Below are 18,292 nucleotides of genomic sequence, written 5' to 3' on the forward strand. Positions count from 1 at the left end.
GCTAATCATTGGTTAAGGGTCACTTTTGGCCATAAAATGAATACTAGAACAAGAAGGAACAGAAAATATCAGCATATACTAAATCATGAGAAAATACAGAAGAAATATTAGGATATACTTATGTATGAGATAATGTGCTGATAATATTGTGACTAGGTATAATCAATAGAGTTGGGCAGCCATAGATGGAAGACAGATTCTACGACTTAGAAAAAAATGGAATTATTAGCTGAATGTGGTAGATTTGGTAAATGTTATAGTGTAAATGACATATTTCTGAAATTGGCCGCATGGAGGGTAGTTCTGTGGCTTTTATAAAGATCAAAGTACTGTGTTTGATGTTGGTATAATTTGGGGAAGAAAAGGGAAAAAACAAATTGTTTAAATAGGGATACAAATTGACCCATTGTAACAATGATGTACAAGACACTATAACGAAAAACTAACAAAAAATGAACTTTACAATTTAGGCGGGGTGGGGAAGAGGGGGTGGGAGGAGGGGGTGTAGTTGTGGAGATGGGAGGGAAGGGATGGTAGGCGGAAAACAAAGGAGGAGGCAACAATGCTTGATAAGAAATGTACCCATTGCCTTGCTCATAGAATTGCAACCCCTCTGTACAGTATTTTCACAATAAAAAAACATACTTAAAAAAGATCACACCAATTCTATCACTAAACCAGCCATTGTGTTGACTAAACTTTCACATTATTATTTTCTTTCATGCAATGCACTTGCGGAAAAGGAGGGGGGAAAACTAGCTCACTTTAGTTATCATGTAGACACTGAAGTAGAGCTGTCTCCTACGCAGTTACTTCTGTGTGCTTTGATTTTAGAGGGTTAGTATAAGAGCAGGAAAAGAGGCTTGAGAATCAACCAATAGATTCATGGAATCAGTTGTTTAAAGCATGAACTTTGAACAGAACTAAGTGCAAACCCTCAGCTAGGAACTCTGGATCTTTAACACCTTCACTTCACCCATGAAATGAGGAAGAGAGATGTTGAAATGATTGTCATGAGAATTAAATCAATAGTGATAAAACTGTATCCGTTGCATTATATAAAGGCAAAAGAAAGATTCAACTGTTAAAATATTTGTAAGACAGCAGAAAGATTTTTACTTATTTATGTTGTATTCAGGATTTTTCTATTATACACAAGCAGAAACTATACACTGCCTGCGCTAAAAAACACATTTTTTGTGAAAAGTCCTTACCAAGTAAATAAAAAATCAAGTCTGAGTAGTAAATATACTTGTTATATCTATCCTTGAAATAATGAGGAATAACAATCATTTATAAACCACATCTGAAAATCAATGAGACGATGGCCAAGAAGCTACATTTCTCATACAAAAAGGGGTAGATGAGATGAGTCACAAAAGAGGCAATGATTTAACGTGTAAAACGTTAGTCATCCAAATGTGCAATTAAAGGCTTGCTCATCCGAATGGCATTTAAAACATAAAAATGCCTTCTTCTAGGCAATCCAAAAATTCATATGGAACAATAAAAGACCCTGAATAGCAAAAATGATCCTCAACAGAAAGAACACTGCTGGAGGAATATCAATACCAAATTTCAAACTCTACTATAAAGCCACAATAATCAAAACAGCTTGGTACTGGCACAAGAACAGACCTCAGGACCAATGGAATAGAATTGAAAACCCAGAAATGAACACACAGACCTATAGCCATCTAATCTGTGATAAGGGAGCTAAAAAAAATAGAATGGAAGAAAGACAGCCTCTTCAGTAAATGCTGCTGGCAAAATTGGTTAACTACTTGTAGAAAACTAAAGCTAGACCCTTATATATCACCCTGCACAAGAATCAACTCCAAATGGATCAAAGACCTCAGAATCAAATCAGACACTCTGAAAACATTACAGGATGGAATAGGAGAAACCCTAGGTCTCCTTGGCACAGGCCAAAATTTTCTTAAGAGAGACCCAGAAACAAAACAAATTAAAGAAAGGTTGGACAAATGGGATTGCATGAAATTGCAGACCTTCTGCATGGCAAAGGACATAGCTAGCAAGATCAATAGAAAGCCCATGGATTGGGAGAAGATCTTCATTAGCCATACAATAGACAAGGGTCTCATATCTAAAATATACCTGGAACTCAAAAAATTAAATCCCCCAACAACAAATCTATAAAGAAACAATTGCCCAATAAATAAGTGGGCTAAAGACTTAAAAAGAAACTTCTCTGAAGAGGAAAGAAGGATGGCCAATACACACATAAAGAAATGCTCAACCTCCGTAGCCATAAAAGAAATGCAAATGAAAACAACATTGAGATACCACCTTACCACAGTTAGAATGCCTATAATCATGAGATCTAATAACAACAGATGCTGGAGGGGATGTGGACAGAAGGCAACCTTACTGAATTGTTGGTGGGAGTGTAAACTTGTTCAACCACGTTGGAAAGTAGTATGGAAGTTCCTCAAAAGACTCCACATAGAGCTCCCTTATGACCCAGCAATCCCACTTTTGGGCATTTACCCAAATGTTCACAAACAAGACCACACTAAAGCTGCCAGCACAACTATGTTTATTGCAGCATTGTTTACTATAGCTAGAGATATGGAACCAACACAGATGCCCCTCAGTAGATGAATGGATGAAGAAAATGTGGTATATATACACAATGGAATTCTATGCCTCCATCAGAAAGAATGACATTGCCCCATTTGTTAGGAAATGGAAAGACGTGGAAAAAATTACATTAAGTGAAGTAAGCCAGGCCCAAAGAAATATAGGTCCCATGGTTTCACTTATTTGCAATAACTAGTATGTCTGAGTCAAGCAGAAAAGATCAGATAAGTTGATGTTGGGAAATGAACCCTAACATATGTATTCAAATGTTTGTTTCTTTCATGCGATTGTTTCTAACACATTTACAAGATTACTATTTTGTTGCTTTGTATTTGCCTCCTCCATGGTATAACCCCTGCTTTCATTGTATTTGATGTTGTTATAATTTGTGGAGGGGAAGGGCAAAAACAAATTGTTTAAATAGGGACACCGGTGGACTTATTGCAACAATGAGACGTGCAAGTCGTTATGTCGAAAAACGAACTTTACAACTTTGGTGGGGGGGGGAGGAAGACTGGGTGGGGGGACAAGGGGGAGGATGGGAAGGGATGGGAAGGGGAAAAAAGGAGGAGGCTACAATGCTTGATAATAAATGTACTCATTATCTTGCCCATGAAATTGTAACCCCTCTGTACAGTATTTTCACAATAAAAAATGCCTTCTTCTATTAAGGAATTTAAACAAGGCTCTCATGAACTGAATATATGCGCACACACACACACACACACACACACACACACACACACACACACACACACACACACACTTTCTGTCCTTGCCCTGTTTTCATATGGAGTATATGAGAATGAGAACAAAGGATATAGAGAAAAAGTAACTAAGGACTAGAAAGAGGAACCACTCTCCAAACACTGATTCCTGGAACTGTGCCAGATGAGTCAGGGCTCTTAGAGACCTAAGACCTGGCTGCAGCCACACATCAAGTCTAGGGGAAAGAGCATGGGGTGGGGGGACCATGTGGAGTGGAAAAAGTCCTCCTCTTCTTTAATTATTGAATTTTCCTCATCTCAGAGATGGTGCTTAGTTTTTATTTGATTTGATTGTTTGTTTCGGTTTGAACTTAGATTATCATGCTTGTTTGGGCATCCACTCTATCACTCAATCCAGACCCTAAGCATGAACCCTTGTATTTGTGTTTCCAGGTTTGCATAGAGATGTCATCATGCCAGCAGCAAACCTTAAATCAACACTACAACACAAACCACAAACAAATGACTTGGGACCTGCTATTGAAACTCCAAATCCCCAAAGCATATGATAGTAGTAGAAGGAGGAAGATGAAATGATCCAAGGGAAGAAAGAAAGTAACAGAAGACCAAACAGTATCTAAATTGAGAATGGACCCTAAGGAGATGCTTCTAAATAAATGTGCCCTCCAGTAAGACTTCTGTGCAGATTTTGAAAGATGATGTTATGCAAAACTCCTTGACAAGGCTAAACATCTAGAATTCGTGATCATGGCACCGAAGCATGGGAAAACACAAGATTTCAGATCAGTGGGGTAGGTAACGAATTTTCTCTCAAAATCTCACTGCAGGCATTAAGGCCAAACAAGACGAGGAAGGTAGCTGGCTTGTCAGTGAGAGGAAAGTAACAGCATGATCTAAGAACAGACAAATCATAGTCATGGGTTCTAAAGACTGACATTTCTAAAACCTGGTTTCTTCAGGTACTATGTCAGATGTATAAAAGAAGGTGAGGGTCAGGCAAAGAAGAAGGTGGAAGCAGTCAGTAGGTGGAACGGATGAATTGTGTGTTTCCTATTCTTTCCATTCTAACACTGTGAGAAAAAAATCTCTTGCTTAGTATTTCAGATTAAGTTCCAAGGATAGAATTATTTCCAAATTCCTGAAGGCATCTAGTTTGAGAACATACTGTACAGAGGGGCTACAATTACATGGGCAGGATAATGCATACATTTCTTACCAAGCATTGCAGCCTCCTCCTTTGTTTACCCTTCACATCTAGTTTGAACCAGAGGGTTCATTCAAGACCTGTCTGAGAAAGAAAGTCACTGTCTGGTCATGAGACCAATTAGTCAAGTTAAAATTAAGGTTGGATGGGGCTTGGGCTGTATGTGCCTGAAGAGTAGGATTCACAAAACTGTCAGCACCTGGAAAACCATCACCGAGGGAAACATGCATTCTTTCCCACATAATGAGAACAGGGTTTATATTTTCCTTCCATATTCTTTATAAAAATTCTCTAAGACCTCTCCTGATTCTCAAGTATCCCAGAAGTCACAGCCCTATGACCACCAGGTAAACTGAATCAGCCAATCTATGTGCTTCAGGGACTCAAAAACCTGCTTACAGCCAGGGATATAACATGGTCACAGAATCAATCTATATACATGGGAAAGCCACTCAGTCAATAATTCTGAACATTTAACATTAATCCTGCTGTGATCTCAAGACTAAGAAAGAGACCATGAGAAGCCATTGAGATAAAATAAACATGTGTGGATCATACTCTTGAAGTGTGATCCTTCCTCCAAAAGACAGGTATGGAACAAAGTTAAAGAGATTTTAAAAAGAGGGCTAGATTTCCTGCTTGTGATACATAGGAGGATGGTCAAGAACTAAGAGGAAATGATCTAAAGGAAGGCAGGTGGACATGTAAAAAGCATAAGTCTAAGTGGAATTTTGGAACCCATGTGGCGGTTCTCACTTTACCTGGTAGAGTTTTACTGTAGTTGAGTTAGCATCTCATTCCTGAAACAAGTTCACTGTGGAGGAAGTGAGTCTTAGACTTTTAAACCATCCAGAACTTACAGGTAAGCTCATATGCCACAGAAACATCTCTGAGTGAAGCAAGTTGAAACATTGTCTTTCTACGGTTTCCCCTATTATGTTTTTGTTTATCATGAATACAAAGTGGGATCTGAATACAGCAAACTTCAACACAAGTCTCTATACAACTATTGTGAAGCGACTACTGGGCTTAATATTATGCCTTCTTAAACACTGTGCTTTAATAAGGTTTGTTGAAATCCAGTTCTATATTTTTTCTTAATGAAAGGAAATTACTCTTTAAAAATTCTAAAATCTTTATAATGTTTGTATCTGCTTATTATATTATAGCTTATCTGTTTATTGAACTTATTCAATGCATGAATCTATTAAAAAATAATATCCTTTGGTACCTAAATGGTAAAGTCAGTCTAGATTGTGCCCTTAAATTTCTACTCATACCTGAAGACTTCCTAATCCATATTGGACACAAAGAGGACTTTGGTATTTGATTAATGAGTCACGACATTCACATCTAGCACAAATCTATAAAATGGCAGAAAGTGCATTTGAAGAATTCTGTAATAAACAAAAGAGCATATTAATATTTCAGAGTATTGGTGAAGGATGAAAGCTGATCAATTATTTATTCCTCATATTGCTGCTTGACATTATATTGCCTTTCGAGTCACCACTCTTTATTTTTCTTCTTTTCTTTTTATTCATTTGTTATTTGTTTACTTTGCATTAACATAAATGACCTAGACAAATGCTCTATCTTAGTCTCTCAACATAATTAATGTATATTTGAAGTTTATTGAGAGTTCTTCACTTGCTTTCATTACAAAAGAAAAAGAAGTAACCATGCGAGGTAATTAGGTTTATTAAGAAGATTTTTTTGCCATTTTTATTACTGAAATATAAAACTGCTTTGTCCCCCGTACCGCACTTAACATTTAAGGAAAGGGACATCATAGCAGATAGACTGTGTTGCTGCGAGCTGGGTTGTGGAGTTCCTGTCAGTGAGGGCTTGGGCATGGGCGTCTCTGTCAGTGAGGGTTTGAGGTTGGCGCTCTGCAGTGGTAGTTTCTGTCAGTGGTGATTCGGGAGGTCTCTCAGTGGAGGTCTGGGGGGTGGTCTCTGTAGCAGAGGTCTGAAGGTAATGGTCTCTGTCGGTGGGGATCAGAGGGTGGAAGGGAGTTAGGGGTCTGTCATGGGAGAGGGGATACGGATAGGGGGTCTCTATAGTGGGCTTATGATACTGGCTCTGTCAATGTGGTCTTTTGCATCTGAGGGACAGAAAGGGGCTCAGAGAACCCTGTCTGAGGAGGGACAGGGACCAAGCACCCCTGAGAAGTGGTATTTGGATTTGTCTGCTTCCCTGAGAAGCAAGGCTCAGAGGATGTACATGGGGCCTGGACTCGGCTCAGGGCTCCTCTGAGCCCACACTGTGCCCTAGATCATCACCCTAGTCCTTCAGCGTGCCATGTGCACATCCGCGCTGAATATCCTGGTGAGAAGGAGCTGTTCACAGGAGAGGCCATGGGGCCCCGGGCTACATTAAACCTGTGCTTTACACTTCCATGCAAACACGCCCCCATGGCACACTACAGAAATACAGGGTCTGTGTCTGCCACACGTGGTTTTGAACCGTTCTGAAGGTGAGGCTTTCACTGGCAAGCAGGAGTTAGCTATTTCTGCTTTTCTCTCCCCTGGACAAACAGAGCTTCTGTGTCATCCGTTTCCCCCCACTGCAAAGGCTACAGAGTCAATGTTCTCTTCGGGAGTTCCCACAGGCATCATCAGGCTTTGCCCCCAGAGACACCCTCTGCTGAACAGATGACACTGCCACCGTCAGTGACGACTCCCTGGCTGCTTCACATCTCAGGAGCTTCCTAAGAAAATTGGACCACTTGACACCTCTCAGGGCGAATCCCGTTTCCTGTGAATTTGCCTCAATAATCCATTTCTACATTTACTTCTCCAAATAGATGATATGCAAATCTACCCTGCTGCTGCTCACGTAAAAATCTCTTCTTCATTGCTCAGCTTTATGTGCATATTATGGAATCTGGAGTTTAAGTTCATTAATAACTAGTATATGACTCTGCTGTTGATTATGGACATGTACGCATATAAGTGAGCCATGTCATATGGTAACCCCCCTCAAATTTCTATCTGTATCCGTTTTGTATTTTTATAAACTTTTTGCATTACCTTTAAGTAGGTGGACAAGGCGCGTTTAAGTCAACATGTCCACTTATGAGTACAGTGCCTCTTGAGCAATGTCACCCTTTCCGTCTTACTCTCCCAGACCTTTTGCATAGAAATCAATCCCTAAAATTCCCTTTTATTTGTTCATATATTTTTGTTATCTTTAAGAAGTTGTACAAAGGAATTGCCCTTCAACAAAGCAGCTTATGAATGCAAAGCATCTTGATCTATGTCACACCTTTGATTTATTAATGTTATTCTTTTTTACTATTATTGTGAAAATACTGTACAGAGGGGTTAGAGTTACATGGGCAAAGTAAAGAGTACATTTCTTATCAAGCATTGTTGCCTCCTGCTTTGATTCCCCTTCCAACCCGTTTCTCCCTACCCCCCTCCCTACCTTAAGCCAAAGTTATGCAGTTGTAGAACGTTCAGACCTGCTCTTCCAACACTGATTAGAATCTTCTTGACCTTTTAGGTGTCACGTACTCTGGGAAGCCACTATATCTCTGCTCAATGCCAGACATCAATGCAAGAAATCCTATGAAAATCACCCTTTATGTCCAACACTATGATAGCATTATTGAATGATGATTATTTTCTTCTTTCTTATATCTACAATATAAAATCTACAGAAACATCAAGATCTACTTTGTACACATTTCTCAATCTCCAGAGTATTTTCTAACAACTTGACATATACTAATCCTTGAACACTCGGTAGAGCTGGTTTTATCAATCCCATTCTGTCTAGGAATCTCTAAGGAATGACCAAACCGCCATCCTTGCTATTTCTGGAAGTCAGAACCAGTGAACATCTTACGAATGGGTAGCAAGCTGGATAAGTAACATCTACAGAACTCGTTTCTACTGCATTGCCTGAGAGGAATATTTTCTGGTTTCCAGTTCAGCTATGTGGCTCAACACCACTCCATCTGTATTTCTGCTTACTGGCTTCCCAGGTCTGGAGAAGGCCCATCACTGGATCTCCCTCCCACTGTTGATGGCCTACATCTCCATCCTTCTTGGCAATGGCACCCTTCTCTTTCTCATTAGGGATGACACTAACCTTCACGAGCCCATGTACTATTTTTTAGCTATGTTGGCAGCAACAGATCTCGGAGTGACCTTGACCACAATGCCTACGGTGCTGAGTGTTCTGTGGTTAAATAACAGAGAGATTGGCTATGGAGCTTGCTTCTCTCAGGCCTATTTCATCCATACTCTTTCTATTGTGGAATCCGGTGTCTTGCTTGCCATGGCCTACGACCGTTTCATTGCCATCCGAAACCCCTTAAGATATACCTCCATCCTTACTGACATGCAGGTAATTAAAATTGGGGTGGGAGTGTTGACAAGGGCCGGTCTGTCAATTATGCCAATAATCATTCGCCTGCACTGGTTTCCCTACTGTCGATCCCGCATCCTCTCCCATGCTTTCTGTCTGCACCAAGATGTCATCAAGCTCGCCTGTGCAGACATTAACTTCAATCGACTCTACCCAGTGGTGGTTGTATTTGCAATGGTTTTGTTGGACTTTCTCATTATCTTTTTCTCCTACATTTTGATTCTCAAGACGGTCATGGGCATTGCTTCTAGAGAGGAACGAGCCAAGGCCCTCAACACATGTGTCTCCCATATCTGCTGCATCCTGGTCTTCTACATCACTGTAGTTGGCCTGACGTTTATTCATAGGTTTGGCAAGCATGTTCCTCATGTGGTCCATATCACTATGAGCTACATCTACTTCCTCTTCCCCCCTTTCATGAACCCTGTCATCTACAGCATTAAAACCAAACAGATTCAGAGTGGGATACGGCGCTTGTTTTCTTTGCCTTGCTCTAGAACATGACTTGATTCCCTGTGCTATGAGAAATAACTCTTGGAACCCGAGCAAGCTGATAGCTGTGTAGGCATTTCAATGGAAATCAACCCATTTCTCTGTCACTTAGTGTATTGTCTTCTCTTGGCCATGTCTTTTTATAGGGCATAATATATACACAACATTTAGCACATGTCTTAAGGGCTTACCCTGGTATGAACTCTTTTTTCTAGATAATTCATAGTTTGGTGAGACTGTGGCATAGCTAGTAACATTTGAGTTAATGCCCATCATTTTTCTGAGGCCTCATATGCATGAGAGAAAGACATTTTTAACTTTGTGCATGCATCTAGTTTTCTTGCTCATATTGAGCTAGCTAATGTTTCTAGAAAAACACATTGAGTAAAGAAATGAGCCTTACCCTGCTCTCTCAGTTCAGGATGACTTTAGGAGAAACTGATCTGTGGGAAAAAATCCATTCTGTTAAAATTTTATCTGACAATAATTTTGAATATAATAACCTAAAAGCCAAGCTAACATTCCTAGTCCAAATAATCATTTTCTTAATGAGCTTGCCCTCAAATACTGATGAACAGAAGATAAGTATTTTGTTTAGCAAAGTGGTATTAAAAGTCTAATTTGTAAATGCATTATGGGTAACAGAGAGGAGTGTTCTGGTACACAGAGTGATCCTCAGAGGTGAGAAGCTCCTGGCCATCTGTATGGGAGAAGGAAAATGGAACTCCTGGTGACCACAAGAGAAAGTCTTCCTGGTCATACACATGGCTTTCAAAATTGACTCCATGGACTACCTAAAACTGGGAAGAAGGATATTATGGTTCTGTGGGAAGCTTTAAATTCAGTCAAGCAATTTCTGATGGACAGAATCTCAGATCTGAAATGCTAGAGTTACATAAGAGGTCATTGAGTAAATAGTCACTTCCTTCCATATAGATACATCTGATCTCTGGCTTCTGCCAGATTGACGTTCAAAGTAAACTGCATTGGCTACATAAAATCTTTCTTATCAAAGATGATAGAATGTCTGGGATTTATCAGAAACTGTAAAGGCTCAAAAAAAAAAGAATGAAATCATATCTTAGGGCAGTTTCCAAGATAGTAAATCATTTTTGTGATACATCCAATGGATGGTGCTTTATGTTTGGTTTACTCATTTTGACTGTATGTTTGTATTTTAGGTAAAATGTATTTCTCCTTTCATAGATTCTAGAGTGTTATTGAGGAAAAGTAAGAACAGCATAAGCCTCACTTGTTACTATGCTATAGTATCTGCCACCACATAGATTTTTTAATGAAATACAATTTGATTAAACTGATTGATTAAATTTAAATTCTGTGTCTATCGATTCTTCTATTTGTCTTAGTGTGCCTGACTATGTCTTCCAAGATAAGACCAAATTAAATTGAGTACCATTTCGCAGAATCACAACTCCTTAAATTCGAGTTCTTCCTTGTCTTGTGCTCTTGGGAATGTATTCAGAGACATCTAAGCCATATCAAAACACACATTTCTTTGTTTTCCTTTTGGTCCAGGGGCCCTGGGGCCTACTCTTATCAGATGAACATAACAGAATTTAGGATAGCAATACATTTAATAAAGCTGTAAAGAGATACATATGTTGAGCCTCCACACGTTTCTCTTTCCTTCTCTTTCCTTATATTGAAAAGAAAGGATGGAGAGTTTTGAGTAAATGTTCAAGAAAAATAAAAGACTGGGAATTTCCATTTTTCTATGTGGGGTTAATTCTATGAAAAAAGCAGAGTTCTGGGTCCATAAGGTCTTTAGCAGAACCTGTGCTATAAAAAGGAGTTAGGGAAATGATCTTTCTGGGTCATTGAACGTTCTTCTGTGATCCTGGTTTTACATGGACTTCAAGTAGAGTGGAAATCCACAGCTCTTTGGTGGACACAAATAAAGAAGCCAGGGCCAAAAGTCCATGCTCCCTTTCTCTTCTTCCCTTCTTGTTCCCCATGTGATTCCTAAACTGAATCACCTTCCTGGTGATGAGGATAGATTTCAAATCAGGTTATAGGAAGAGACCTTGAGGATCCCTAATTTAAACTTCCTAATCCCAATCCTGTAAAGATACAGATGTAGAGAAGGGTAAAGAAGAGGGAGCTGACAGTGAAGAAGATTGAAGAATGTTTTATATATGTATAGACAGAGGCATACACACATGCATGTTTACATACATCATACATACATACATACATACATACATATATACATACATACATACATACGTACGTATGTATGTAGATGATGTAGATGATGAAACCTGTCAAACACTATTTGAAGAAAAAGGAGAAGGAGGCATTAATGGAATGCAAGGGAAGGAGTGAGCTTGTTCAAAGTATTCTATGTCCATCTATGGAGTCATCACAATGCAGTCTCCTTGTACTCTTCATGTGTACTAATTGTAAAAAAAAGAGTAAAGATGCACAAATGGGCCTTGAGAACTTCTGAAGCAGATGTTCTTTGCATCTAAATTTCTGGACATGATACAGTAAAGTGTTACTTGAGTCAATAACTTCCATAGAACTATATCTCCAAGGCTTCCTTAAATCTCTCCCTCACACCTCCACCCCCAAACCCTGGTGTTTGAACTAGCATCTGCACTTGTTTGGCAGATATTCTACCATTTGTACCATGTCTCCAGGGCATAGTCTAGACTGTCTGTGCTTATGCAGATACCAGTGGGGAGAGAGATGTGGGAGTGGGGGGAAGAGGGAAGAAGGAAAAAGTAAACAGCATAAACTTTTCAGGCTGTAAGACCCATATAAATCATACAAAATCATACAGAATAGACTTCATGAAGCCTGGGCTTTGAATCAGGGAAAGAGTGAGTTGACTTGGTATCCATTTTCCATGGCAGAGGATGCAATGACTGGCTGCATCTGGAAATATGGAGACCCTGGAGCTAGGGTTTCATGTTGGTCAGGGTAGGGATTCAACTGGTGGCCAGTGTCACCAGACTAAAGAAATCTGTGTACTATGAGATGATTGCTTTGAACAGACAGAATTTTCAAGTAGAGAATAATTGTGTCTCTATCCATTTCAGGATTGTATGTGAGTTTACATGGGTATAGGTATGCCTGGTTTGTGTGTATATGAGACAAGGAGGTCATTCTGAAGGGAAGAGGAGGTGGCTGGCACTTCTTAGAGCTGTATGGTAGTCACAGTCAACATAGGAAGGTGATACTGGACGAAGGGAATCTGTGAGTGGAGACTTTGGTGTTGCCTTGAATCTAAGGTCATTTTTGAGCTGAATCCTCCCCCTGGTGGCTAAGTAAACTACAGACTGTGCATTAGCCTGGCTTTTCAGTTCTGCAGAAACCCCTTACTAGTCCAGCCTGGCTCAGTGGGCTAGATAGCATTCCAGATGGAAGGTCCCCAAAATACAATTTGTACTGGACCTGTGTAAATCAGAGTAGGTGATCTATCTGTCTCTTAGTCTGTTTCTGTCTTTCTCACTCACACATACATGCATACACACATTTTCATTCATATAGAGGCTCATTTGCAAACGTACAATTGATTACATACACTGAAAACAACTACTTTCCATAGTGGATTCAGCTATTTTAGTAATGAAATCTAACACATTCACACTGAAGACCCAAATGATTCATCTTAAGTTACTAATATTACATGACCTCAACCACCCAGCCACAATCACTCCATTTCATATCTGCTGGATTCCAGCATTACTCAAGGCAACAGAAATGGAACTTAGAACTATTGTTTTGTTGTCTCCATATTCTCTCTCTCTTTATCTCTCTCTTACGCGCGCACACACACACACACACACACACACACACACACACACACACACACACACACACACACACACACACACATTCCCCAGTTTTTAGAAACCATCTCTTCTTTCCTAGTGTGGGCTACTCATGCTATTGTACAAATTCTACTTAACAATCTATCTTCTTTACTAAATGTGAGCCTCAAAGGGGCAAGACTGCTTTAGGCTTATCTGAAAACCTGCAAAGCCCTGCCCAGCTTTTCACCTTCAAGAGAATCTATGAAGGGAGACAGGTGGAGCAGTGAGCAGTTCCTGTCCATAGGGGGCTCCACCCTGGGGACTCTCTGTGCTCAAGTTATCCCAACCAGAACATGCTATTGCCCATGGACTGGGGAATCAATTCTTCCTTTGCAGCAACCAGCCAGATTCCTATCCTTGATTCTACAACAATCCCTGCTTACAGTACAGACTTTTAAACTTCACTTCATGTTTTTAATATTAGCAGCTGCTGGTAGTTCTCCCTGTTTTCTTGGAAGCCAGGCTCCAATGTGTACGAGTATGTGGTGTAGGGGGGAGAAAGAAGAAAGAAGAGGCAAAATATAACAGAAGAGGGAGATACATGGGTACCTCAAAAGAACAGTGAGCCTGGAAGGAAGTGGTCTCTGTTCCAATTGTTTCCTGCCTACATGTCTGAGTAGCCTTACATGAATGTATCCTCCCTCCTCCCCCATCCCATGCCCTTTCTCTCCTAAACCTTAGGTGGTGTTTGTTACTTGTTTTTCTTGACAGATGAAGTCACAGAATCTGAAATCTCTACAGAATCTTTCCTGCTTCTGACACTCTTAGAGTCTCTGCACAGAAGCAGAACAGGGTGCAGATGAGAGCCTGCTCTCCTTAGAAAAGAGGAGGTGCTCAATGGCAGCGCTCTGTTATGAAGGTCAGGAGGAAGGGCTGACAGCTCTGCTTCACCAGGGCTTGCGTGGCAACCAGGCCAGTCCAGGCCATGAGCCTCTCACTGGCACAAAGATGATCATTCCTCTCTCTGGTCTCCATGCACTCAGCCTGGCTAGGTGTCTGCTCCTCTCTACCTGTCATTTTTCTCATCAATGAAACAGTCATTCATTCGGCCAGCAAGGATGCATTTTATGTGCCAGTCCAGTGACCACAACAGATAATCTTCTTAAATTAAAATAAACTTCAATAACTTCTTCAGTATGGAGGATATGATCTTCCCCTCCAAAATGCTCCTCTACACTACCAAAAAAGGTTCCACTACCCATTGAGGGGAAGGGAATTCGTTATGACTGCAGGCTCAGGAATCATGTTTCTGCATAGATTTATTTGAATATCTTCTTATTTACAAGACAAAATGCCTCTACCAATAGTATATTTTTTTAAAAAATACCAAATTGAAGGGGAATATTTATAAGAAAAATGAAGTTAACTACTCATTGTATACTAAAATCCCTCTTTTCTTGAATATGGTCCTTGGGTCTCCTCAGCAGCTTCTCTGCTGTGAGTGTTGTTATTATACTGTAATTAGAGATGACTAAGGGCCAATAAGCAACTACTCTGTTTTTTAATGGGAATGGAATAGTGGTGCTCATCCCATTGCCAGATGAAAGTCCTAATAACTTCCTTTCCAGTAGGAATAAACCTCCTCTTGTCATTGTCTCTGTAGAATTCTCACTTCCACCAGATCCTGCTCCCTGTGCATTCTTCTATCCAGATACCAGCGAGAACAGAGCTGAGCACAGAACTCCAGGCAAAGCCATTCAGAAGGAGAGGTAAGCTCATCATCCAGTCAATGGCTCATTTTATTTTTCATGCAAAGTATATGTAGACAATGTCCTTGGCCACAGAGTTCTAAGAGAAATTCAATAGATTTGATTTGAAGCCGGGCGCTGGTGGCTCACGCCTGTAATCCTAGCTACTCAGGAGGCTGAGATCTGAGGATCACGGTTCAAAGCCAGCCCGGGCAGGAGAGACCGTGAGACTCCTATCTCCAACAAACCACCAGAAAACCGGAAGAAGCGCTGTAGCTCAAGTGGTAGAGCGCTCGCCTTGAGCTGAAGAGCTGAGGGACAGCGCCCAGGCCCAGAGTTCAAGCCCCACCACCGACAAAAAAAAAAAAAAAAAATAGATTTGATTTGGAAAAAAAAAAGTTGTGTTAAAAATAAGTTGTAAGTACATGTATGTGAAGAGAATCTCTAAATATACAGATAGATAATGTAGGCAATATACAATCATGTATGTTGTACAAAATATATAAATAAATCAGGCACTGGTGGCTCATGCCTGTAATAATCACAAGAAAAAAAATTAGAGTCCTTATCTTGGGGTTCATTTCACCTAACATCAGCTTCTCTGACCATTTCTGCTTGTCTCAGACATATACTAGTAATGTGGCACGACATTCTTGAAAAGACACACACACACAAAAAAAAAACCTGTAGTGATAATAAAGAGATCAGTGATTGCCAGGTTAGGCATGAAACTAAATAAAGGCAGGATGTAAGAGTTAAGTTGACCCAATGGAACTGTTCTATATTAATTTTATTCTAATTAAGAGACAGACAAATAGAGAAGACACCAGATCCAATGTCCTTGTTCCACAGATGAGGAAACTAAAGGCCAGAAGCTTGGAGAATGCCAGTTGACTAGACAGATGAGAGCCCCCCCACCCCATCACCTGATATTTGTATTAGCATAGATATGCCAAGGCCTCCAGACTAGCCCTTAAGGAAGCAGGAGAGATAGGGCCAGAGAAGGAAGCTTTTAGGGGGTTTAAGAAAATTCAGAAGTGTGGGGAAATAAGATATTTCTCAAATTGCGAACAGAAAATAAAGGAAAGGAAAGGAGAGACAGATAACTCCTTCCCTCCATAGCTATTCATATACAAATACATAATTTAAATATAACTTATAATGCATAATATTATATAATGTATGTAATTTTACTGCTCAAGCATATTTCCTTCTTTATGCAATAATCAAAATTCCACTTTAACTCTTATACAGGACAGGCTAAATCAAGAGTTCTTTTCTGGTGATGATAAAGGTCCAAAAATAGTAGCGATCTTAAGGTTCCATAATAATAGGTCAAGTTCTGCTGGACCCAGAAAATAGGCGAACCATGCTTCTCCGAATCTGCCTGGTCTTGATGCTGTATATAATTGGGTTCATGAATGGAGGAAACAAGAAGTAGACATAGCTCATAGTTACATGGACCACAGGAGAGGCGTGTTTCCCAAACCTGTGGATGAAGGTCAGGCCGATCACAGTGATGTAAAATACTAGGACACAGCTAATGTGGGAGACACAAGTATTGAGGGCCTTCGCTCGCTCCTCTCCAGAGGCAATGCCCGTAACTGTCTTAAGGATCAGCACATAAGAAAAGACAATGATCAGAGCATCTAGGAAGAAAGTTAAGGAAACAAGAACAACGGGGTATATGCGATTGAATGTAATGTCAGCACAGGCGAGTTTCATGACATCTTGGTGGAGGCAAAAGGCATGGGAAAGAACATGGGAACGGCAGTATGGGAACCAAGAGAGTCGTACAATTAGGGGCACAATGGACACAAAGCCCCTCAACATTACCCCGAGGCCTATCTTCATCACCCTAGAATTAGTTAGAATCGTTTTGTACCTCAGAGGTGTCTGGATGGCAACAAAACGATCATAGGCCATGGCAAGCAGGACACCTGATTCTATAATAGAAAGGGAATGAATGAGATAGGCCTGCAAGAAGCAGGCTCCCGGGCTTATCTCCCTGTAGTCCAGCCATAATACTCTCATCACTGTTGGCATTGTGGTCACGGTCACTATGAGGTCTGTGCCTGCCAGCATGGCCAGGAAGTAGCACATAGGTTCGTGGAGTCTCCGGTCATCCCTGATGAGGTACAGAAGTGTGCCATTACCCAGAAGTACAAAGACATAGATGGCAAAGAAGAGGATGGAAATCCAGTGATAAACTCTCTTCAGACCTGGAAAGCCAGTCAGCAGAAATGGAGCATTGCTACTATTGGGCCACATAGTGTGACTGCAAATTGAAGCATGGTTTACAGAAGCTATGGGCCTGAAGATCTGGTCTTCCCACGTAGCAGTGGCTCTGTGTGGAAATATTTAACAGCTGACTCCATCCCAGTGTTCATACTCAGGGTGAACTGCATGGTTCTGTGAATCATTTCTGGCATAATCCTACGGATGTACGTGCTGTTCTAGGAATATTCTATGATCATCTTTTCCTAAGTTATGTATGTTAGGTGGTTGCTTAGAATTGTCTCAATTCAAAAGCACTTCTGCTAGGACATCATGTCATATTGTATGTAACTACACTGGAAAATGTTTAAAGTGACAATCCTTAAAAATTATTTTAAAATATGCTCAAATGAAAAATAAATTGCTAAATTAGATTGATTAGTTCAGAGGCAAATCACTTTGCTACATCTAAATTTTCATTTTATGTATCTTACACTCACAACAAAGACATATGGGAACTAATATAGTGGCAGCTTTTTCATCAGAAAATGTTCCTTACTTCGGTTGTAAGTTGATGCCCATACCTTATTGGATTCTGACAAAAACCATGATCCTACTATGGAAAAAATGGATATGAACAGATAGTAGCACATAGGGTGTCAGCACATGCACATTTTTCTAAAGTCCATCCTTGGAGGTACAGTATAAATGCTAAATCTGAACCAGGTACTGATGGCTCAAACTGTCATCCTGGCTATTGCAGAGGCTGACCCCTGGAGGATCTTGATTCTTCTCCAGCAAAATGTAGGACAGGAGCTATGGTTCAAGGAATTGAGTACCAGATGTAAGCAAACAAACTGAGCAAGAACATGAGGCCCTGAGTTCAATCCCTGGTAAAGGCAGGAAAAAGAAAGAATTAGAATCAGTTCCGAACTTGCCTAATCAATTTGATAAAATGAAAAGTCTGTGCCATCTCAAGTGTAACGTACCCTGTTATCAAGGCCTCCAGAAACTGGTGACTGTGTTTCACATCATAAATGGGAGAAGTGTTTGCTCTCTCTGTCCTTGCTACTCACTCACCTTCTTCAGTCTCTTTGCTGGAATAGGCACCTGTTCTTGATCATGCCAGACACTTCT

At 40.3% G+C, this 18,292-nt stretch overlaps 2 protein-coding genes across 2 annotated transcripts; one reads left to right on the plus strand and one right to left on the minus strand.

Annotated features, from left to right (window-relative positions):
* Positions 1 to 8,481: 8,481 nt before the first annotated feature.
* On the plus strand, positions 8,482 to 9,420 carry LOC138836226 (olfactory receptor 51B6). The gene has a single exon (XM_070034719.1). The coding sequence runs from the start codon at positions 8,482 to 8,484 to the stop codon at positions 9,418 to 9,420; it is 939 nt and encodes a 312-aa protein (XP_069890820.1).
* Positions 9,421 to 16,273: 6,853 nt separating this feature from the next.
* Positions 16,274 to 17,209, minus strand: LOC138836228 (olfactory receptor 51B2-like). Its single transcript, XM_070034720.1, has one exon. The coding sequence runs from the start codon at positions 17,207 to 17,209 to the stop codon at positions 16,274 to 16,276; it is 936 nt and encodes a 311-aa protein (XP_069890821.1).
* Between the last annotated feature and the right edge of the window lie 1,083 nt (positions 17,210 to 18,292).

The sequence above is a fragment of the Dipodomys merriami genome, unplaced genomic scaffold, assembly GCF_024711535.1.
Source record: "Dipodomys merriami isolate MVZ:Mamm:240054 unplaced genomic scaffold, mDipMer1.0.p SCAF_25, whole genome shotgun sequence".
Classification (NCBI taxonomy): Eukaryota; Metazoa; Chordata; class Mammalia; order Rodentia; family Heteromyidae; genus Dipodomys; species Dipodomys merriami.